Raw genomic sequence first — 23,786 nt, 5'->3', positions numbered from 1 at the left:
TAAGAAAAAATGCAAAAATATTCCTTATCACCAATCCTGTACACAGTCTCCTGAACAAGTGATGGCTTCCTTTTTTCCCTTGTAAGTGCGATCACCTGTAACCTACCGAAACCTCTGCAGATCCCTCGTGTGCTGCCCCAAGCCTCAAGCTGTGGCAGGTGGCGTGTCAGGCCGAGCTGCTGCGTGCAGGCTCCAAATACCACGCAAGGAGCGGACGAGGATGCCGGCGCAAGCGGAGGCAGTTCCCATGGCCTGGAAGGATGAAAACAACTTGTTAGTATGCAGCACACAGTGCCCGAGACTGAGGCCGCTATTAATAAGTACTATGCAGAGGGCTCAGGTCATGGTTTTGTTAAATTCAGTGCACTCGGTACACCTGTAAAACAAAACACCAAAAATGCAGCTCAGCTCACAGAGCCATCTGGGTGCAGCACGTTAGAACTGAAGTGCTGGGGCAGCTGTCTTTGAGACATCGGTGAGATACCTGCCTCTCCACGTCATGTTGTTTGTTCCAACTGGAAAGGGCTGTGCAAGTAAATGTGCCTTTATGGAGCTGGTGGGGCTGTGGCACTGATCACTGGGCAGGACACACTGCTGGGTCATACTGGTTCGTAAGGGGTCACAGTCAGTGCCTGCACACTAAGGCATTCATCGCGGGGACAAATGGGAGGTATCAGAGGTCCTGGGCAGGGCCAGGATATCGCTGGGGTCATAGCGATGCAGTGCACTAGCTGGGTGCCTTGGGACAGACAACGAGCTAGCTGCCAGTTTGTGGGTCAGGATTAGAGGGCAGCCCAAGGAGGGTGACATTGGGGTGGGTGTCTGCTACCGACTGCCTGCTCAGGGAGAGGTAGGCAAGGCAGACAGCTGGAAGCAGCCTCAGGCTTGCAGTCCATCAAGGGTCAGAGCACTCAGGATACATCTAGTACTGCTAACAAAGTAGCAGAACACAGGCACACCATGAAATGCTCCTGGTAGATCTCATTTTGACACCATCCACCTTAAAAAGAGGCTCTAAGCCTCTGTGTAAGTGTGCTGCTGCCTTTCAAAGGACAGTTCATGTTCTATCCTGCCAGAGTGTCCTGCAGCAGAAAACAATGGTTTCCGGCCTCTCCAGCCTTATCCTGTGGATAATTTGGGTGTCCTAAATGTGTGACGTGCAAACAGGACGCACTGACCGCAAATTCCAGGACAGCATTTCTTTTCACATGGGCAAAAAGGAGGTTGTGTGTGTAGGAGGTGTGTGCATGTACCTGCTTTAAATAAAGCTCCCCCATGTTTCCAGGTTAGATTGCACTTTATTTCCAAAGTCTTTAAACACCATATTCCCCAAAGTGTTTGAGTAGAAAGAAAGGGGATTGGAAAAAAAATTACTGCAAAAGGAAAGCTTCTGAAACAGGTATTTCAGCAGTTGATATGATTCCTAAGTTCCCAGCCTTACTGAGTGAAGGAGGCCTTCAAGATGGAGATAAGTGGTACTTAGCACTAAGACAATACATTTTCATTGGCGATGAAAGACAAGACTGAAGCTGGAGGGGAAAAGTAATATCCCCAGCAGTGTGTTTCCCCACTTACCTCTGTGGCAGGAATCTCTCAGATTGTATTACAGCCTGAGTCCCCTATACCACAGAAGACAGCAGTCAGAGCTAGCTTTGCCTCAGTATAAGAACAGTCTTTACATGTCCTTATGGTGATGTGCTAATTCCCTCGGGACCTCTGAAAAGATTGTGCAGCAATCAGAAAATCCTGTAGTTATCTCCTAGGGACATGGGGCCATTTCTACAGAAACGGAGGGAGGAATTTTAATATATAGGGAATAGCTAGCAAGGATGCAGTTTAGCTGCAGGAGTCTTCCCTCCTCTGCTCTTTATAGCCTATAACTTCAAACAGAAATTAAGACCTTTAATATTCTGTAAACTGTACGGCAAACTGTTCAGATTCAATGAGTGCCTCAGGATCTTGCCACGCTACACACTTCCACACAGCTACGTGCCATCACTGCATTGCTTATTCCATATTTCAGTAACTCTTAATTGCACGAAGAATTCTCTCAAACTGCAGATTTATCTTCATTGAGCTAACTTTTGATCTTGGGCATTAGCTCTGATCAGCACTAAAGCAGACACGGTCTATCCAATTAGCAGGTGGCAGCCCCAGAAGCTCACGACACAGCACTTCTGTTACTCTGCCTTCCAGGAGCTTTGACCTCAACAGACACACTTGGTGAACCTGGCCGTGCTATTTTGGCTGCCTACCTCAGCTCATCTGCTTGGATGGCATTTTGCCTGTTAGCAAGGTAATACACTGCTTTCAGGAGATGCCAGAAAAGGAGGGGTTTACATCCATAACTTGCTAAGCTGTGTTAAAATAGCTTTCTTCTGACATTGAGCAATTACACAGAGCATCTTGACTTTCTCTTTATACAAGTGACTCATTACCAGGCATTCCCTTGTATGGAATCCAAACTACTTGTTTTCCAGCATCTGCAAAAACAAGTATATGTTTCAAAGCAGAATGGCTTTGTGCTCCTTGGAGGCTGCTCTAATATTGATGACATCAAAGAAGCTCTGTTTCACTACACAGTTAAAGCTGGGGCAACAACCATCTACTTCAGTGATTTCCCACGCCTATGGCAAAGGAGTCTGAGTGACTGTCAGGGTTCCTGGGCACTGCACTGATACCACCAGCAGTACTGTATTAAATGTCACATAATCCTGACACTCTGTTTTGCTGGCAGTTTCAAAGCCATGGGGAGAATCCATGACTCAGCCACCATTAAAAGCCACTAGTTAGTTACTAACACCCCTACCTCACTGTATTTGTACCTCCAGGTAATCTGTTTGTATCTGTTTGTGTCAAATGATGCCCATTTGCTTTGACGTGGCAGAACACCAAAGCTATGAAACCACGGAGAATGCCAAGCCTTGAGAGTGCTCTGGGAGTTGGCTGAAAGGAATAAACTTTCAAAATGTTCCTGGATGCCTGAGGATGTGTCAAATGAGGCCATGCTGAAATGATCTCAAATCTTAGATGACATCAGGTGTGAACTGCCTAAGTGTGAAGGGAACACTGCAGCAGAACCATGCATTGGCCCCGTTCATGAACTCTTTGTAGCTACTCAGCACTTGCCTCTCTTAAGGCTCCAAAGCAAAGCTGATCACAACCCACTATAGGGAACTGAAGTCTTACATGCTCAGAAATGCCTTTCAGCCTGCCTCTTCGGCACACCAAATCTGAGCTTGCAAAACAGAAGCTAGAGTGGAAAAGCAAAACTCCTGGCTATAGTAGAGGTCAGGATACTTTCTGAAGACAACGCTAAGTGTATGTCATTTATTCATCATCTCAAGTCAGTCATTAGCACTGAAACCTAAAGGTGACCATGCAAATACAGCACCAATACATCTCAGAAAAATGCCAGAACCTGTGTTCTTATATTAAGCCCTGCTCATTTGCCTTTGCCCAGTTGGGAATCACCATATTGTGACTGTTTAGGTCCTTAGCAGGACAGGACATAAGGCTAATGGCAGAAGACTGAGTTACACTGCAACTAGGGACAAAGTAGCAGGACAAAATAAGTATTGGTATCTCCTGGTTATCAACTGACCCAATAGCTACAAAACAGAAAGCAACCCAGTGGCTGCCCCTCTGCCACATGCTGCAGAGATTCCCAACCCAAGAAACAAATTCCAAGAAGCAAAGCAAAGTGCAGCATGAAGAAGCTCATAAACATCACCAAGATAACAGCTTACCTCAGCGTAACATCAGGACAATTAGTTTCAGCACTGTTTTACGCTGACATGGCTTCCAATTCCAGCATTTGACTGATGGCCCAAGAGTCTCCAAGCTGTGCTCCTAAAAAGGAGTTACCCCATTTTTCTTTTGCACTTCCACAGCAGTCTCTCCTCTGTGCCTCTTCCAGTTTGACTCTTTTTTTTTTTTTTTTTAATGTGATTGATCAGCAGTCTATCTTGTCAGTCTCTCTGTTCAGTCCTGCTCTTGCCAGGCATTTTACATTCAGTACAACAGATCTAAAACCTAGAGCTGAAACGAGAAGATCACAGGAACAGAAAAAAAAAAAGGATCAGGAAGAAAATCCCGCAATCCATTCAGAACATCACTCTTTCATGACTGATGTGTGTTGTGTAGCAACAGTAAAGAAGCCACAGAAAATTGCCTTAAACTAACAAGGAGCAAGGAACATCATTAGAATGAGAAGAGCCATATGATTGTTGAAATTACAGTGAACTTGCTCAAGCCACCACATCTGGATTACTGATAATGGTTTAGAGAAGAGAATACGCAGTACTCTGTATAAGGATGTGGGGACAAGGGTTCAAAGGGAACATAACATGGGGAAACCTGGAATGGGAAGGACCAGGAATGCTACTTCTTGCACCTGCAAAATGAATCCAACTACAATTGAATAAAAGAACAAGATGACGTCTCCCTCCTACATTATGTACTCTTCCTTATGTATACTGACGTAAGAAGGGTAAGCATGAAAAATAGCTCTATTTTCAGGCACACATCAAAAAAAAAAAAAAGCTGAGAAGTTGAGGACGTAAACACATACACAAAAGAAATTGACACTCTAGTCAACAGTTTGCTAAATCGCCTGCCTCAAACTTTGAATGGTCTCCTGCAAAAGGACTGGCTGTGCTGGCAGCAAAAAAAGACTTTGAGAGCCCTCTTTAGGTGTACAGAAGTGATTTTTCCACTGGCACATTTCTACCAGCAGGTCACTTGACTACTGATCCTATATGAATACAAGGAGAATATTTTCATGCAATTAAAGGCAGCTTTGCAATCACAGTTCTAAAGAAATATTTTTTTTACAGTTCTGAATCTACAGGAGGGTCCACAGCAGGTACATAAGGGGAGTCTGGAAAACTTGGTTGCTAAGTCCACCACCTCCACCAAAGACTTTTTCAATGGTCATGCCCTGAACTATTTTCAAATAGTTTAAATAGTTTCAAATAGTTCAAATAAATACCTTTCTTTATTTTCCAAATACAATGTAACTCACTGAAAATCAAATTTTCCTTTAGTGCCCATGCAGTGAATAATATTAGTGCTCGGTTAACAATGAATAAAGATTAACTGTATGGCTCATAGTAATATATAGGAAGATCTGATGCATAAATGTTAACACAATGTACCAGCACAGCGTTCATTTTAGTTTAAAATCAGAATTAGTAGAATCTGTCTATCAAAATGGTTTTTAATAAACTGAAAAGTACATGGTATTTTTCCTTTAAAGGGAAAAGCATATATGAATACGCCAACAGAGATGAAGGTAATTATAAAGGCTCTTAAAGATAGGAAAAAAAAAAAAAAAGACAGGGAAAACAACTTCAGTTAATTCTTCTTTTCAGGATCTAATTAACCTTAAAAACTGTGAGTCTTCAGCCTTTCCCATGCATTTCAATGAAATGGAGAATGTCCCATGCTACAAACTACAGGTCTCATTTAATGGAGTTTTGATTGAGGATAAAGACAGAAGAGTCAGTCTGTGGTACCCTCTCTTCACACTGAAAAGTGTCCAATTCCAAAGGCAAATGCACTCAGCTCAGTCATTCCAATTAAAGTGTCGGCTGCTATTCAGCATAAGCAAAGATAGCACAAAGAATTCAAAAGAATCGGTCATTACGGCATATTTACAAAGGCACCACAGAAATTCACATTCGCTAGAGACAGCAAAGGAAAATAAATGTTATTTAAACAAACACATGTGCATAAATATATGTGCATATATACACATACAGAGCTCCCCCACACCCCAGATATCACATAATAAAATTATATAAAAAAGAGAAAATCCCTTTGCTCTCTCTAGGTCATTCTCTCAAATCTTTCGTGTATCAAAAAACAGTGGAACTACTGCTGAAGCTGCAGTATCTGGCTGCTGAAATGGTATCTTTTTGCTGGAAGTAAAAAGTGTTAAAAAAGACAAAATTCAAGGACCGGTTTCTTCATGGGTGTCTATAACAACTCATTTAATATGCAGAGCACACAGAAACCCTGATCTTACGCTGATGTCAGCCTGGCATAACCCCGCATGCCTCTAGAGGAATTTCTGTGCTGAGATCAGGACCCAGCCCGATGCCGAGCGGGTCATACCCTGCAGTGGTGCCAGGCACAGATCTCCCACTGACATCTCTGGAGGTTGTGCATGAGTGCTAGTGGCAGTCCATTAGATTCAGGTCAAGTCATCTGAAAAGTTCCAGCTTCCTTCTTTCCCAAATGCCTACCAATGACGGTATTTTTATCAAAAAGAATGAGAGGGAGAGTTCCCTGCCAAAGGTTATCTCCAAGTTCATACCGTGTGTCCTTACGCTGCCACATCCAATAAATCGCTAACAGCCATCTGTAGTAACCAGGCTTCCCTGGGACCAATTTTGTGGGGCCGGCACGAATTTGTGCAAGCTGCTGCAACATGGAGGACAAGCTGGGCTAGCATCACAGCTCTTTGTGGTCACAGCCAACCTCTAGATGTTTTTTAAATGATCCTTTGAAGTTGAGATTTCAAGAACAAAAGAAATACAGACAATTGGAGTATGCTCAGCAAGAATGAAACTCATCCAAAGGAGCAGGGCACCTTCCCAGAGTCTCCACACTGGCTTCAAAGGCCCCACAGACAGGCAATGCTCTGCCCCTCTCAGCCTCCCTGAGGAGTGTCAGAACTGATGCTAAGACCCACTGAAGGAGTCACTTCAGGGATTTCAGACTAAGTTTGTCCCCACACAGAATGAGCTTCACCCACTACTGTCCCAATTTTGAGGATCAAAGTGGCTGGGGGGGTTGCACTGTAATCCTGTGGCCTCCCCATAGTGAGTGTGAAGGTCATTTCAGACTCCTCCAATCTGAGAGGAAATTCACTCCCAAAAGGTAACACAAGACATTGCTAAAGTCCTTCTTAAGCCCTTGAAGACTGTCCTCAGTTCCCTATGAGATAGATGATATGGGTTTGTAATACATGGGAAAAAAATGGTACACAGCCCGTGTTCTTGTACTTGGCATAGTGGGGGACTTTGTGCCCTTTTTACCCTTTATAAAGCCAGATGACCCAGGCTAGCAGCAGGATGCCACCCCAAAGCACGATTATTTTATAGCTTCAATTTATTTTTGGAGATATCAAAATTTATGACAATTACTAAAGCAAATTGATTAAACCTTAAGCATAAACACACCGTGATAGAGAAGTTGTTTTGCTGGCATGCCAAGGAAGCATCTATTTGCAAAGTATGTGGCAATATCAAAGAGCTCTCTATTGATTAAACTTTGAAAATAAAATTGCACCACTTATCATATGCTGTTTGCAAAAATGCCAATCATTATAATACTCACATAAGCATACTGTGTGTTCCCCCTGAACTTGTTAAATTCATTACTAAGACTCTATCCTAGGCTGCCTACATGTGGAAAAAATATCTTTCAGATAACACATTAACATTCATAACCAGCATTTAAAGCAGTGCATGGTGCCATCTCAAAAGATAATGGTGTTGTCAGCACTTCCAGTGTAAGCCTCATTTCAGGGGATGGAGACAGGGAGTGGCAACACTATTTCAGCTATTTTAAATGACACCAACAAAGAAACCTGACATACAAGTTGTCAATCTAATTGTACATATCCTTCAGAGGTTCTTCCTTCACCTCCACATTAAGTTTTAAAAAATAGTGAAATTCTCAGTCTATTATTGTGAACTACCTGGCAAGTGCTATCATTCTGCTTGTGCATGCAGCATCCTGTACAATTAAAATTCAGGATGTAAACCTTCATATTACAAAAGCTTTTAAGGTATTGAACAAAAATGACACGACCACTTTCTCACAGGTATACTCACACTCATCAAAAGAAAGAAACAGATGATAAGCAAAACAATAGGTAACAATACAGCAATGAGGGCTTGGTCCATGAATCATGTTATTAGCTGTTCCTGCAGTGCCGAAACACTAATAATACTGAATACAAAAATCAATGACAAAATGGGTAAAAATAACAACAACTAAAAGTTATTTTAGGGGAATGGGGAGAAATCCGTAGGTGCAATGCTTTTGAGCCCAATCCTGCTACAGATAATTGCAGTGTAAGGTATGATTTGCAAAAGGAGAGGCATTAGCTGTCGGTGGTATTGTATTCTGTCAAGACAACAGTTCTTTTGTATATATAGATATATATAAAGTAAGCAAGCAGTTGTTGTAAGGGAAGAGAGGCTTCAGAAGGCCATGACAACTGTGGAAGAGAAATTATTTCAATGCTTATACTTGAGATGATCAGGCCCATTGACCAGTTCATTGCCAAATGGAGGATGAGCTGGGAACAATCTCATCCCTATAAAACTCCAAGCAAAAATCACCAGCTAGAAATACAAAGCCAAACACTTCCATGTGCAAAAACAACAGGATTTCAAGTTAGAAAGCTCAAATGCTAACCACTGTAGTGGTTGCAAAGCAAAAATACTACAGAGCAAATATGTGCATAAACATTTTTACCCACAATTTTCAAGAGTCCTCACCAATTCAATAGTTAATTGCCAAAGACAGCTGAGCTGTCCTTTTCTCCTATCAGCTTCCCTTGCTCCTCAGTCATGAAAGGGACATTAAAAGCTCCTGCTGTGCAAAGGATTTTATTGCTTTACAGAAAAAAAAAAGACTGCCTATTTAACGTATTCAGGTTTCCCCCAGCATTCAGGCTGGAAGTGAGATGTCTTCAGCATTCTGGACCCCAATGACCACAATATAAATTTGAATATTACTGTAATATCTTTCCCTTCTGTTGTCCCTTCAATTCTGGTTCCATGTTTGGCACATCTCTAAACTCTGCTTTGAAATGCATCTATCAAGACAGAGAGAGCTCTGAGAATTACCAGTAAAAAAACTTCAGGCCCAGGCAAACTCCAATGTTAAAAACCAGGATACCAAGTGATTTTAAGCACCAGCCAAATTTGGTCACCGTCAATAGGGGAGGAGACTCTGAATATAGCTATTTTCTACCTGAGCACCTAAATCTCACCATAAAATGTCATATTAGATGCATGAGATTTGTGTGTCTGTATTTGTGCGTGTAAAATTCCCAGAGCAGACGTCACAGCTGAAATCTGGGCCCCATGAAGACAAAGGGAGATTGGTCAGAAGTCTAGGTCAGGAATTTATGCATTTTTGTATTGTGTTTTGTGCAGTAACAGTTCAGGGAGCTACTATAGATGCTAAATTAATTTTAAGTCTTCCTTGGAGTCTGGAATTCTTTATTTGAAATGGTTCTCCCCAAAACATAAGTGCAACCAAAACCCTTGTATGTCCCAGTTGTCTCTTCAATTTCTGTTCATGACACTTTGAGTTATTATACCTCATGCTTCAAAGTCATTATTTGTAACAGACAGTCCTCCACAAAGAGAAACGCGATAGGGTAGCTTTTAGATAAATGACTACTGTTCAGAGATAGCAAAGTTTCTGCCTAAAGTGATGTGGGAAAGAGTGAAGGAAAACAGGGAATATTTTTCTCTAGCAGAATAAAGTCCTTATTTTCTCAGAGACTTAAATTTTCCTACCTTATGAATGCCAGAACAGAAGCCACCTTTTCCTGAAGGCTACATCACTGTTTTTTGTTTTTTTTTCTTTTGTTCTGACTTACATCCCCCTTTTCAGAGATGAACTACTTGCCTTTTCAGTGTAATTTCTTTTCTTTCGACTCAAGGCAGCTTCTTGGCCCGCACTGCATTGAGTAAGCCTTGTCCTCAGTAGCCATAAGCTAGCTTCACCTGTGACACCAGAAACTGCCACCTCAGCCCAGAACCTCTTTTGCACCTAGGTAATTTTACACAATGAAGTATTCACATTGACCCTATGCAAAACCAAGACCTTGAATAAGCCCTGCAAATAGTAGTGAATGTCTGATCTGAAAACATTTTCCTATCACAGAGCTATCCCAATCATTACTGTTTGATGTTGCAGGAGACTGCAAACAACCAGGCAAATGCTTAAGAACAGCCAGACATACACACGTACTGCATACACACATAAAGGACAATTTCAGTTCTGTTAGAAACCAGATGGCAAGCACAAAAGCCAACGAGTGCCCAACTGCCCACAGACATCTCAAAGAATGAACTTAAAGGAAAGAACTTTTGGGAACACATGGGAGTCTGAACAAATACTCAGGTTTTTCTGCTGTGTATGGAGCAAATAGAGAAATATGTGACCTCTGTGCATAACGACAATTCAATGACATGCCTCTCATTCTGAATGTGGAATATGAAATGCTCACTGTGAACTGCTCAAAAATAATCCCCAGGCCATGATTATTCATTGAAATTATTTGGTGAGTAATTTCAATTAAATAAATGCAAGAAAACAAAAAAACATAGGTTAAACCAATAGAATGCATTATTTATTATGAATAATTCATCTGGAGGAACTCCCCCTCCCACCTTTGCCTAAAGCCAGCTCAAGGCTTAGGGCACTGGAGTCCCACTTAAGCCCTGTTTTGAGGTCTTAATTGGGGACTTTCATGATGAATCACTCTGGGCTGGCCATCTGCCCAGGACTGAATTTCACCCATTGCTCCTGCTCCTCACATATTGTTAGGTATGCACATTAGCACAGTGGGATTTGGATTCTTTTCACTGTACTTTCATAAAAATCATGATATGGAGAAAGTTCATTACGTTTCTTTCACTGCTAATAAATAAAGGGAAGAAACCTCTCCTATCAACCCACCAGACTTTCAACAGTGAACATTCAGCATACCCATACATCAACTGCTTTTTGCAAAGATGAGTCCCATTACTAAGGCATTGCACTCAATAAAACAAGAAGACCTGACAAGTTCAGCAAGATTCCCTGAATGACTAAAAACATTTTTGCCCATCTGCACTTTCATGATGGGATATTTCCAGTTAGAAACATTCACAGTATGTAATGTAGATTATGACTCTGAGGAAATATAAAAAATTGCACTTATAAATCGTAGTGGTAAATACTACTCTAGACATTCACTCATTTGAAATGAAAGACAAATCCACTGGTGTTTTAAGGATGGAAAAAAAATATTTCCTTCTTTTGCTTTTGATGCTCAGCAATGTCAGCACAGAATACCTATCTTTGGAAAGATTCATCTCACTGTCCCTATCAGAGAAATAGAATCCATTGACATGATGAAACAAAGTACTTCCAAAAAATATTTGACCCACTCAATTAAGTAAGACATAGGTACGTGCTTTTAAGTTACACATTTGTTCAAAGATCTGACCCAAAGCCCACTGAAGTCCTCCCCACCGAAGTAGGAGTCCTTCCACTGACACCAAAGGGCTTTGGTTCAGACATACTACTTTGCTGAATAGCAATGAACACATCCATAAATATCAACTGTCTAACAGTACTTTGCTGGGTTCCATGCTAAACGAAGTGTGTGTCCAAAGGGAGGGAGATTGTTTTTTCTAAGCAAGAATTAAAAAAAGTATTGAACCAAAGCTAAAACAAAATGCAGTCTTAATTACACAGAGGTGAGTGATTCTCTCCGTATCCCCAGTGTGGAGGCTACCTGGGATGCTTTTTGACAGGCATTTTCTATATCATATTTCCTGCTGAAACTGACATTACAGCTCAGAAAATATGTGTCTAATTTTTAAGAAAGTCAGGATTCCACATTAATAACACAAAACATCAGAAACTGATAGTTTTACTGCTGTGTTTTTCACCACCAGTGTAAAATCCTGCTGTGCTGACACAAAACAGATTACCCCAGATATACTGAAACAAATCATGGTGAAGTCTCTTTGAAAAAAAAAATTATCCTAAAATTAGATAACAGTCCTCGACAATGTGTATCCTTGGCTAGAATTTGAGTCCTTGCAGGAAGCAGCAATCGAAGGAAGAATTACTAAGCATGTTGATTTCAAGTCATAGTTCATTAAATTATTTTATTTATATAGTAGGTAAGAATGAAGTGTCAGTAAACAATATTCTGAAGCAGCCCGTGGCCCTCCAGATGCCTGAATGGCTGGGGGAAATGGAGCTAAAAATGCATCTGGAAATGAAGGAACATCATTACAGGTAATAGCAAAGGCCATTATCGACTGCCAGCAAACTGCAGCTCAGTAGACACCAAACAAAAACAAGCCACCATCACTCAGGTGCCCCTCTGCCCACAGACTGGAGCACCCACTGGCTCTCCATCCTCAGAGGCTTTGCCACAAGCATCCTTCTGGGATGCACATTGCACCAGTTTGTTGTTGCTGAGCTAACTGGTGAGCGGGGATGGATGCCAGGGCCACAAAGGACAGAGACTGCCAGCTGCTTCCTCCCTGGCCTCTATACTCACCCTCTTTGCCTTGCCCTTCCCTTGCCCAAAGGCAGCCAGTGAAAGCCAGAGTCTCCCCCTTCGCCCTTTCCTTTACAGCACACTTTCCAGTGCTGCTGGATGATCTAAAAGCTTGGATTACAAGTAACAATTATTTTGCATGCTGCTCCCTGCTAAATCTGGAAACTGTTTATTTCCTTAATAATCACTTTTTAAGTGAGGAACAAAAATATCCCACTTACAGTACAGGAAAGATTCCAAAAATGTAGATACTCGTGGAAAATGTCTCCAACTACAAATAGGCACACACACACGCACAGGCATACAGGGAAACATCCCCTCAGAAAGTAAGCCTACAGGGAACTTGTTGACCAGCGATGAACACTATCTCAGAATCCTGAGCTGACATGCAGCAGGCATCTTGTGTTATGCAGTTCATGATCACAGGATAAGGAACACTAAATCACTAAACACCTAAATCTACAAATTCCACCACGCTAGTCACCATGTTTTGTTCACAGAAATCAATATCCGTATCTATTTATACTACAGGAATAAATCCCTCCTCACCCTCTACCAGCACCCGAGCTATCTTGATAGTTTCTGATGATCAGTACAGCTTAAATCCTGCCCTCCATCCAATTCACAAGGGTTTTTGCTTAGCATGTGTTTTACTCTTTTCTTTATTCCATAAGCCTTTTCGTGGATATATTTGTGCCTTCTTCATTTATAAAAAGAGAAATAGAAACAGATAAACTGATAAAGATATGTGAGAAGTATTTAGCATCCATCTGCAGATAAAATGTGGAGAAAGACAAAGACCGCCACATTTCCAGGCTTATTCTGCTATTCTGCTCCTTGATATTTACTCTCACAGAAGGACAACAGCATGATGTGTGCTAGGCAGTAAGGGTAATGATCTGTGCCAAATTTTATGTGCTTATGCTTCATGCCGTGGTTTGGCATTTTTTTTCCTGCCAGCAGCTAGATGAAGTGGTGGCTTTAGGACCATGAGGGAGTCGAAAGCTGCCCTGGTCTATATAACAGCACAGGAGTAAGGCAGACTCTTTGAAGTTGGTTCGGGCTGGAGTCAAGCAAGTACTTCGTTTATACCTGCACTGGAGCAGTCTGTGAGTGCCCCCACGGGAAACAGGTAGGGGATAATTAAGAGCTCTTCATCAAGCAGACAAGGATATTACAAGGATAAAAATTTCAAACCGATGGTAGCCAGATGCAGAGTTGTAGAGAAGGCACAATTTTTTACCAGTGGGAGATGAAAGATAATGGAACGATTTACCAAACATTATGGTAGATTCCCATCACAGGCAATTGCTAAGATATGCCCAGATATGTTATTGGTTTTCCAGGGTTTTTTGTTTTGTTTTGTTGTGTGGGCTTTTGTTTGGTTGGTTTTGTATTGTTTTGTTTTTCCTTAGGAAGTATGATCTAATTTAAGCATGAATTAATTCCAATTTAGCTGATAGCATTCGTTATGCAAGATCCTAAAGGCCCAACGGTTCCTTTAAGCCTTATAACATACAAATCTGTAACTTTATGTCTGTAAGTTAAAAGTCTTCATAGCTTTGCTCCAGAAGGAGCATGGCAGGACACAATGAAGTAATTGGGGAAGAAGAAACCTTCACAATGCTCACAAACCAGGTGTAGGACTGTGTTTTCTCAAAGCCTTACAGGCTGCTGTATCAGCCTGCCTCCTGGCCTCCCACTCCTGGAGGCTCCCAGACAGTCATAGCCTGAAAATGCTCCTGCATTCAACACACAAAATAAAGCAGGTGGGGAAGAAAGCTGTTCTTTTATATCCTGTGTTTTTAATTGAAGGGATTATAAAACACTTTGGGCATGCTGAGGAATCATGACTTTGTTCCTAAATAAAAAGCTGTAGCTATTTTTTTTTTTAATCCCTGTTCCTCCTCCTCCAACAGTGGTTATTATATGCATACATTTGCAGTGTAATGGAATCAGTATCATCTCTGTGTATTATTACTGTTGCAATCCCTTAACACGCTGTTCCTTCCATCCCACATGAATCTGGTAATTACTGCTGAGGCATGCCATGCGTACACTTTCCCTTCCCAGGCAGCATCAGCAGTTACCACAAACACATTTCCCATGTACTAGTAAACACAGGCAAGTGTAACGCTGTATGCTGCCCCACGAGCCAGTTCCAGGACATGGTCCTTGCTCACCAGAAAGCTGCACAGCACTGAAACTCAGACATGTACACTGTCAGATGAGACAAAAATGCAGTGGACTTCCTTCTGCCTTCAGCTTTTGCTGTGTGTTGGAGCGAGCCCTGAGAGCGCTGGAAATGCTGTGCAGGGCTGTGCGGGTGAGATGAGTTAAGGCAGGTTACAGGAACATGTGTGTGCCTGTGTGTGTGTGACCACGTGGGCAAGTGTGTGCATCAATGTGCTCCCTTCTATAAAATACAACAGAATAAATCTGGGCCTACTTTTGCCTTCTCCTTTTAGGCTTGTGCCCCTTCCCTGTGTTACAAAGACCTGAAAATAAGATTTGGTATGTTCTGTAACTAGTCCAATTTTGCTCTCCAAACACCAGATTCTAACGCTTAAAGAGAAATCAAATGTAAAACAAGCAAAAAATCTTGCAGCAAAATAATCTGGCTGCTGATGTATTAGTGTTGTGAAACTCCAGATCTGCTTCAGAGATCTCCCCTGATCTTAGCCAATTTTGCTCTGAATTCAGCTGGATAAACAGCATTTGAATGGAGCAGCTCTGATCATGTATCGAAATCCCAATCTTGTTGAAATTCACACAGCACCACCCCAACAGCGTGCTCCAGAGCAGCAATGCTCCTGCTTTTTCCACAACCTCACCAATTTTTAAGTAGGGAAGTTTCAGCTGCTCCAATCCTGAGCACAAACTCCAGGACTTTCCTGCCCAGCAGCACTGCAAAGGCATCTGTGCTGGCTGCTGCAGGATGCCACCTTTCCTGACACTAAGCTACCCCCCAGAACAGACAATACATCTCTGCTGCTCCTAAGTGTGGGCTCTGATACTTAATGGTCAAAGCCTAACACAAAATGACAGCACCATTCGTGCCAAGTCCAGCAGTCTTTTGGCAGCAAACCTCTACATTCTGGAGACTCGCTGCTTCTAGCTCCCTATAAAAATCCTACAATAATGCCCCCTGCCATATTAGCACTTTAAAAATTCATTGTGGATTGTCTATTTTGTATTTTTTTCCCTGGTGTGAACCCAAAGTTTTACCTTCTAGATAAAGAGCAGCCATCCTTTCCTATCAAATGCCTCTGTGCCCAGGGCATGGTGCTTAAGCGAAGTCACAATAACCCACATCCAACATCTTGTTCTTTCTACGTGTGGCCAAATTTTATACCATAACATCTCAATTTGGCCGCGGGACGGGTCTAGGCACTGTGACGTGTCACGCTGGATGTGGTCTCAGCTGCTCAGCGCCCGGCTGAGCTTTCCGGAGCGCGCAGGGCTGCGGGCACCCCCCGGCCGCAAGGTGTTGAACTTCCCCGGACGCGGGGAAACGTCACGGCGCCGGACAGGGCTCGGCGCGGCGATTTGGGGATGCCAGGAGCGGGGAGAAGTGCCGATGCCGGAGCCGGCTTTTGCAGCACCCCTGCTCCGAGAGCCAGGTTGCGTGCGGCGTGTGCGTGTGCGGTGAGCGCCAGCTGGCCGGCCGGCTCGTGCCAACGCGGCTCCTTGCCTCGCTCTTCTGAAAGCGCGGATTTTTAGGGACCCGGAGCCCCAAATCCTCCGGACCCAGGTACCTCCGCTCGTCGCCTCCTTCCTCTCCCCGGCTGCCAGTCCCCGCGCTGTCCTGCCGCTGCTGTCGGAGCGCTCCGGCGGGGCTGGGCTGGGGATGGGGGTGCAGGGGGGGGCCCGGGGGTGGTGTTGGGGAGGGGGGGGCTGGAAGAAACGTGTCCCCCCCGCCCCCGGCGTGACGTCAGCGCGGCTCCGTGCGGGGCAGCCGGCAAAAGCCCCGCGCCGCGCCGCGCCCCGCGCACACCGCCCCGCTCCCGCAGCGCCGCCGCCGCTCCGAGCCCCCTGCCCTGCCCGGCACGGCACAGCTCGGCTCCGCTCCACGCCGAGCCACGGCACGGCACCGCCTCGCCGGGCTCCTCCCGAGGCGTGAGGCGGGCGATGCCTCTCGCCGCCGGGCGCCTGGCTCCCGGGGCGCGGCGGCGCTCGGCGGCTGCCCCTGCTGCAGCCCCTGCTGCCCCTACATCCCCTGCAGCCCCCTCGGGCGCCCCGAGAGCAGGTAGGTAGGAGCGGGGGGATGCTGCGGGGTGCGGGGAGCCGCGAAGGGTTCGGCTCGGAGGAGCCCTGCTGCCGGCAAGGGGGTAGGGATGGTTTTTTTCTGCCTCCCCCGGTTGAAAACAGCGGTAGCGGCACGGAGCTGGGGAGCGGGGGCTGCCCCGGACCGCTCTGCTGGCGGCAGCCCCCGGGGAGGTGGTGGCGGAGGGGCCGGGGGGGGGGGGGGGCAGCGCCGGGATGCCGGTGCCCGGAGCTCCCCGAAGGGCTGCCCCCAGCACAGCTCGGCCGGCACTTCCCCGGGGTGGGGGGGAGGATTTCGGAGTTTGGCAAGTCGCTGCCTTGCCGCCCCCTCCGCCCCCAGCCTGGCGACCTGCTCTGCCCGCCGCTTGCGGTCTCTGCTCCTGGCCGTTTTCATTGGGGGTTTCTTCTTTCTCTCCTCACCTGCCTCAAAAGGTTTGACTGTAGGTACTGAAGCGGGGATCGACGGCGCATAAAGATGCTGAAGGGTGTTTGGTTGCTCAGTTTGTTAACAGTGGCTGGGATCTCGCAGACAGAGAGTCGCAAACCTGCCAAAGACATTTGCAGCAAGAGCCGCTGCCCTTGCGAGGAGAAGGAGAACGTGCTTAATATTAATTGTGAAAACAAAGGATTTACAACCGTTAGCCTCCTGCTGCCGCCGCCGTCCAAGATCTACCAGCTCTTCCTCAACGGGAACGCGCTGACCCGCCTGTTCCCCAATGAGTTTGTCAACTACTCCAATGCCGTGACCCTCCACCTGGGCAACAACGACATGCAGGAGATCCGCACGGGGGCCTTCAGCGGGCTCCGCACCCTCAAGAGGCTGCACCTCAATAACAACAAGCTGGAAGTGCTGAAGGAGGACACGTTCCTGGGCTTGGAGAGCCTGGAGTACCTGCAAGCCGACTACAACTACATCAGTGCCATCGAAGCTGGGGCCTTCAGCAAGCTGAACAAGCTCAAAGTGTTGATTCTCAATGACAACCTCCTGCTGTCCCTGCCCAGCAATGTCTTCCGCTTCGTGCTCCTCACCCACCTGGACCTGCGGGGCAACCGGCTGAAGATGATGCCTTTTGCTGGTGTGCTGGAGCACATTGGAGGCATCATGGAGATCCAGCTCGAAGAAAACCCTTGGAACTGCACCTGCGACTTGCTGCCACTCAAGGCCTGGCTAGACACCATCACTGTCTTCGTGGGTGAGATAGTCTGCGAAACACCTTTCAGGCTGCACGGGAAAGATGTGACCCAGCTCACCAGGCAAGATCTCTGCCCGAGGAAAAGCTCCAGTGATTCAAACCAGAAGGAAAAACACCCTGTCCTCTCAGACCCACATATCTCAAGGCTACTGCCCACAGCTAACTCTGCCATCAATCCCACCAGAGCCCCAAAAGCCAGCCGCCCCCCCAAAACCAGGAACCGCCCCACACCCCGTGTCACTGTGTCAAAAGACAGACAAATATTTGGGCCTATCATGGTTTACCAGACAAAGTCTCCTGTGCCCATCACCTGCCCAGCTGGCTGCATCTGTACTTCACAGAGCTCAGACAACGGCCTAAATGTGAACTGCCAAGAGAAAAAGATAAGTAACATCTCTGATCTCCACCCTAAGCCAACCAGTCCAAAGAAACTTTACCTTACCAGTAACTATCTACAAGTCATTTATAGAACCGATCTTGTAGAGTACAGCTCTCTGGATTTGTTACATCTAGGAAACAACAGAATTGCAGCGATACAAGAAGGTGCCTTTACAAACCTCACAAGTTTACGTAGACTTTATCTTAATGGCAACTACCTTGAGATTCTGTACCCTTCTATGTTTGAAGGGCTACAGAGCCTGCAATATCTCTACCTAGAGTACAATGTCATTAAGGAGATCCTGCCACGTACCTTTGATGCTCTGAGTAATCTTCATCTGTTATTCCTCAACAACAACCTGCTCAGATCCTTGCCCGACAACGTCTTTGGCGGCACTTCCCTCACCAGACTCAACCTCAGAAACAACCATTTCTCACACCTGCCAGTGAGAGGAGTCCTAGACCAGCTCTCGGCTCTAATTCAGATTGACCTCCAGGAGAACCCTTGGGACTGCACGTGTGACATTCTGGGGCTGAGGAACTGGATAGAGCAAGTCACTGACCAGAACAACCACCAGTCAAATCCCCCCGTTGTTATCAATGAAGTCATCTGCGAGTCTCCCACCAAGCACTCTGGAGAGCATCTGAAATTCCTGAGCAAAGAAGCCATCTGCCCAGAGAACCCCAACTTGTCAGACTCTTCTCTCCTGCCCATGAATCAGAACACAGATACCCCCCAGCTCCTCGGTGTCTCACCCAGCTCCTATCCGGAAATACACACGGAAGTTCCACTGTCTGTCTTAATTCTAGGCTTGCTGGTTGTGTTTATTTTGTCAGTCTGTTTTGGGGCAGGCCTGTTTGTCTTTGTCCTTAAGCGCCGGAAGGGGGTGCAAAGCATGCCCAGCAGCGCCAACAACTTAGATATAAGTTCATTTCAGCTCCAGTACGGGTCCTACAACACTGAGACCCATGACAAAACTGAAGGACATGTTTATAACTACATTCCCCCTCCCGTTGGACAGATGTGCCAAAACCCAATCTACATGCAAAAGGAAGGGGATCCAGTTGCCTATTACAGGAATCTCCATGAGTTTAGCTATAGCAACCTAGACCACAAAAAGGAAGATCCCACCAGTCTTGCATTTACAATCAGTGCAGCTGAGTTACTGGAAAAGCAGTCCTCACCTCGGGAACCAGAGCTGCTGTATCAAAATATTGCAGAAAGGGTCAAGGAACTCCCCACCGGAGGATTAGTTCATTATAACTTTTGCACCTTACCCAAAAGGCAGTTTGCCCCTTCATATGAATCAAGACGCCAAAACCAAGACAGGATAAATAAAACTGTTTTATATGGAACTCCCAGGAAATATTTTGCAGAACAATCTAAACCCGAGCATCCTTTACTCCAAGGGAAGCTACAAACAGAACCAGACTACCTCGAAGTTCTGGAAAAACAAACTGCAATCAGTCAGCTGTAAGGGGGGAGGTGGGAGGCAAAGGAAAATTTTTAAATGAGCTCAGCATCAAATTTGATTGATTCTGAGCTCAGTGCTGATGTCATCTGTCGCATTCCCAGTGTTTTCACTTTTTAAATTAGAGAGGGAGTAAGAGAGAGAAATGGAACCCTTACAGCATAGCAGGGATATGGTGTTGCTTTTGCAACGCTCCCTTTAAGTTATTTCTATATCTCTCTCCTTTGACCCCTCTGTAGGAACTGCCACTGCAAATGTACGTTTCTGTAATAAATCTTGCGTAATTCTTTTTCAGTTGGAAGGAAATGAGGAAGGGGGTCTTTGGGTTTTTCTGTTGTTTTGTTTGTTTGTTTGTTTTTTCTTTTCATTTCAAAGCGGAAACTTAATGTATTCTGTAGAAGATCTCCAAAGATCTTTTTTTTTTTCTGGACTATGACTTTCTTTTGTAAATAATAATATACAGTACTGCTGTTTCAATTACCAAGTATAGCCACTGGGCGTCACTTTTTTGTGTTAAAGTGCCTTTGCACTTTAAGTACATTATTACTTAATTGTTGCTCTTAGCTTTGATAAATTGAACCTATTTTAATGTGTTGTATTTTTGAAATTAAAAAAAAATATGTAAAATAGACCTATATGTCAGCTGCATTAAATCAGAAGGTTTGATTTGTAGGAAAGCTGCCCATCTTTAAATGAATCTAGTTCTAGGACCTTACAAACTGAACTGTAATTTATTGGGGTATTTTTTTTTTCCCTCTGGGTTTGTTCAGAGTGATTCACTGAAATCAACTGGGGGTTTAGCAATGGACTAGAGGTTATCAAATGCCTCAGCTGGGAGTAACAGCTCATTAATAAAAAACGTTTAACACAATATCATAGTGAACTGAACAATTAATGTCCTTAATTCATTGCATTACAGTTCTAACATGGTAATGTTCAGTGGTTTAAGATTATTTTCGTACTTGAGAGAATATTACTCACAGTATTTTATCCATTAAATTGGGTATTTCAGTACATTTTATGACAGTATTTATATCTATAACTTTTTTTTGGACTGAAATTAACATGTCCTTTTCCTGCTAGATACAGCAACTTTTTTTTACAAGCAGGGACACCAGCAGGGGTCATCCCACGCCTCATTACTTTTGTTAACAGGCAAATGAACCAACGCCAAAAGTAAAATTTGAACCAAGGTCTTTTCAAGTCCTCCAAATGAAGGTAGCAGAGATCAGAATGTGCATCATACTAACTTTCAGTAGCCTGAGCTATGTCAAGTTCTCTCTCTGTAAAGCAACAGTAATAGTGCAGTGATTCTAATCTACTAGAGGAAACTTTCTATTAAGTCCATTATCTTAAATTTTGTCAAATGTTGTCAGCTAACTGAATTCACTCAAGATGAGTTTTCGTACGCCCATCAGTGAACATACGTAATATGTACTCTCCTTTCCCATTAACTTAGGCCTGTTTTACTTCAAGATTTACCTTATCAACTTCAATTTGCATTTCCTTCCTGGAGAATATTGAAACCATTTTTATTAACAAGTCAAACTTTATTGAGCCTTATTAGCTTCTAAATAATTTTTAGATGCAAACATTATTGTGTGATTTAAACAAACAGCCCTTATTTACAACAAAACCAGTTTTGTTTTGCCTATTGTAAATCCTTATGCAACTGGGATGGTGATCTGCATATAAAGTAGGCCAGGCTTTTCAATTCCTTATTAAAGCAATTGATGGAGTCTGAAAGAAGCACACTGTTTCCTTTTCATAAATAGGTTACTGCACATAATAATCCTTTATTATCATGCAGAGATTGAAGTGGCCTCTGCTGACTGATTTTTAGAGCTTTACTATAGTTAGTAATACAGTATCTACAACTCTGAGAAATTTGCAGCAATAGCATTTGAGCTATAAATGACTACAATCAATGTTGTTCTAATCAAGACTTTGGCAATAGGAAGTCACTTTATATTTTAGAGCTAAAGGGACTTTTGCATGTGTATTGCCAGATATCTGAGTCATTCAGTAAACTGTCTTCTAATGATTGATGTGACATCTGAGTACACTACTATGCTAACATGTCGATTCTTTATGTTTTGAGTCCATAGCATCTATGGCTGTTCATTAGATCAGGTTTAAAACTGGAGTGCCACAATGAACTACTGAAGAATCAGTCTTCAAAATGGTCTCACTTCAAGAAGGAGGCGAAATGGTATCACTTTAGTTGAACTTGGAACATTTGACCGGAATAGCATCCATCTTTGAGTGAGGTATTTGTCTGAAATCTTCCAGTAGTGACTGTCCTATTATTGCTCCTTTTCCTGGGTGCTTAAAAGCGTTTATTGCTGAAACCCTAAGAAAAGTATAAGGCTTATTTTAAAGTTATTAACTCTTTCCAAGCTTGATTTTAGTATTGTCTGCAAAACTAGTACTGTGTTATATACGGCACTCTAGCAGCTAGGATATTATCTATTACTGTCTAGCAAACCAGAATGAATTACATCTTTTTTTCTCAGAAAAATGCTATTTTTTCCTACAAAAAATGTTTTTCAATTGTAAAGTGTTCACAAACAACAGACAGAGGTATTGGATTCTTTTAGTGACTCTCTCTTATTTACTTTTACTGTTTTAGTCTCAGGCTGTCTTTCATGCTTTCTTTGGTAGCATAGCAATATTTTAGAGGTTGCTGTTGCTTTACATTTCCTTAGCTTTCTTAGTGGAATTTATTTAGTGACTGGATTTTGGTTTGCATCACCAGTACCAACTTAAAAATCATTATAGCTGTGGATCTTTTATGTTTGTTTTTATACCCTCCAGCCGACATCTATTAAACAATTCTTTTCATAATGTGTATAGGTGAGAGAGATTTTTTTTTTTTCAGTTACACTTAAAGAGATTTGTTTAACAGGGAAAGTGTGTCGGCAGCTTCAGTGTAGAAGCTCTCTACATTTCTTTAGCTGTGCAGCCCTGGAAGCCACTGCTTGTTAGGGGAATGCTGTTTGCCTGAGTAATGGCTTGATAATGAGTCTGAAAAAAAAATTCCTTCAGAGATTCAAGATTTAAGCTGTCAACATTATGTAACCAGGTTAGTGAAATTTATTTTTTTTTTTCCCCAGGAAAATGGGATGCAGATATTTTTTTGTTCCTAATTTTTCATTTGTGAGAGTAGATATAATGACCTTTACAGAACAACAGTACAGACAGAAACAGTATTAAAAATATACAGTTATCTCCAGTGCAGATAAGGGACAGTACACTTCCAATGCATTAATTTGTTTTGGGGAAGGTTGTTTTTCTGTGTAGGCATGGAGTTTGGCAAAATATGATCTTAGAAACTGGATTTCAATACATAACTTAAACAGCAAAATGGGGAGAGATGCTAACCTTACAGTACCTGTGCCCAAATTGCCCTGTGTTTCCTAGGCAGACATCTGTCTCCTCAGACAAATCTGTGGTTTTGCTAGTAGTAGAGCACAGCTGGAGGATGACACATTAATTCTGACAAAACAAATGCTGCTTTTTGCAAAAGGGTCTGCATTTTCTACCTTTTCTCAAGTCTGCTGCAGAGCCACTCCAAATGCCCCTTGGTAGTTCTCTTTTTATCAGTCTCCCTCTTCCATCAGATTTCATCCTCTCAAGTTCCAGCATTTGCTTAGTTCTTACCTCACCTCCAATTTCTGTACTTCCCAAGCCCTCACTGTGTAGTGTTCCTACCTCTCCCCTCAAATCTGTCCCCCTGGGCTCTTTCCTTTTCTTCCTCAGCTAGCTGTAGAGGACCTACTTCAGTGTTGAAGGAAATGAATATCCCTGCTCTGCTGAGAGCTCAGCACTTACGTCTTCCCTTAGATATTAAAATTAAAGACTAAAACTCATTGTGGGTCTCTAGAGTCACTAGCAAAAAACAGGCCACACAAAGGTAACTTCTTCCATCCCAAAATACATGGCATGAACTAAGTTCCAGATATGCCTGCTTTTTTCCTGTAACTGTAGAGAGCATACCTGATGAGCACTGGTTAGGTAGCTAATTCCTTCATAGCTGCAGTAAGCCCAGACTGATCATTTTCTACCATTTCCATGTACAACATTTGTGCTCTGCTGGTTATCTGCCAGTCTTTACCCTAAGATATTTCCATTCTGTCTATGAGAAAAATGTTC

General features: G+C 43.5%; 1 protein-coding gene and 1 long non-coding RNA gene across 4 annotated transcripts in view; one reads left to right on the top strand and one right to left on the bottom strand.

The window, feature by feature from the left end:
• LOC116494434 overlaps window positions 1–23,786 on the bottom strand; it is a 232,147-nt gene that overhangs the window by 47,205 nt on the left and 161,156 nt on the right. Inside the window, exons 1-3 of one of the 3 annotated variants that reach the window (XR_004253872.1) lie at window positions 16,081–16,143; window positions 3,750–4,041; window positions 107–252 (exon numbers count right to left, since the gene is read on the bottom strand). This is a non-coding gene — a long non-coding RNA (uncharacterized LOC116494434). Of the gene's footprint in view, window positions 1–106; window positions 253–3,749; window positions 4,042–15,550; window positions 15,685–16,080; window positions 16,144–23,786 lie in introns of those variants that run through there. The other 2 variants (XR_004253874.1, XR_004253873.1) reach the window with 2 other exon arrangements.
• Window positions 16,360–20,502, top strand: SLITRK2 (SLIT and NTRK like family member 2). Its single transcript, XM_032196330.1, has 2 exons — window positions 16,360–16,571; window positions 17,021–20,502. The coding sequence occupies exon 2, from the start codon at window positions 17,064–17,066 to the stop codon at window positions 19,635–19,637; it is 2,574 nt and encodes an 857-aa protein (XP_032052221.1). The 5' UTR covers window positions 16,360–16,571; window positions 17,021–17,063; the 3' UTR covers window positions 19,638–20,502.

The sequence above is a fragment of the Aythya fuligula genome, chromosome 13 (assembly GCF_009819795.1).
Source record: "Aythya fuligula isolate bAytFul2 chromosome 13, bAytFul2.pri, whole genome shotgun sequence".
Taxonomy (NCBI): domain Eukaryota; kingdom Metazoa; phylum Chordata; class Aves; order Anseriformes; family Anatidae; genus Aythya; species Aythya fuligula.
Note: the sequence above shows the minus strand (reverse complement) of the source record. Positions and strands in the feature narration are given on the sequence as shown.

Coding starts and splice junctions, on each gene's coding strand:
- SLITRK2 (XM_032196330.1), top strand. CDS start 17,064: ATGCTGAAGGGTGTTTGGTTGCTCAGTTTGTTAACAGTGGCTGGGATC.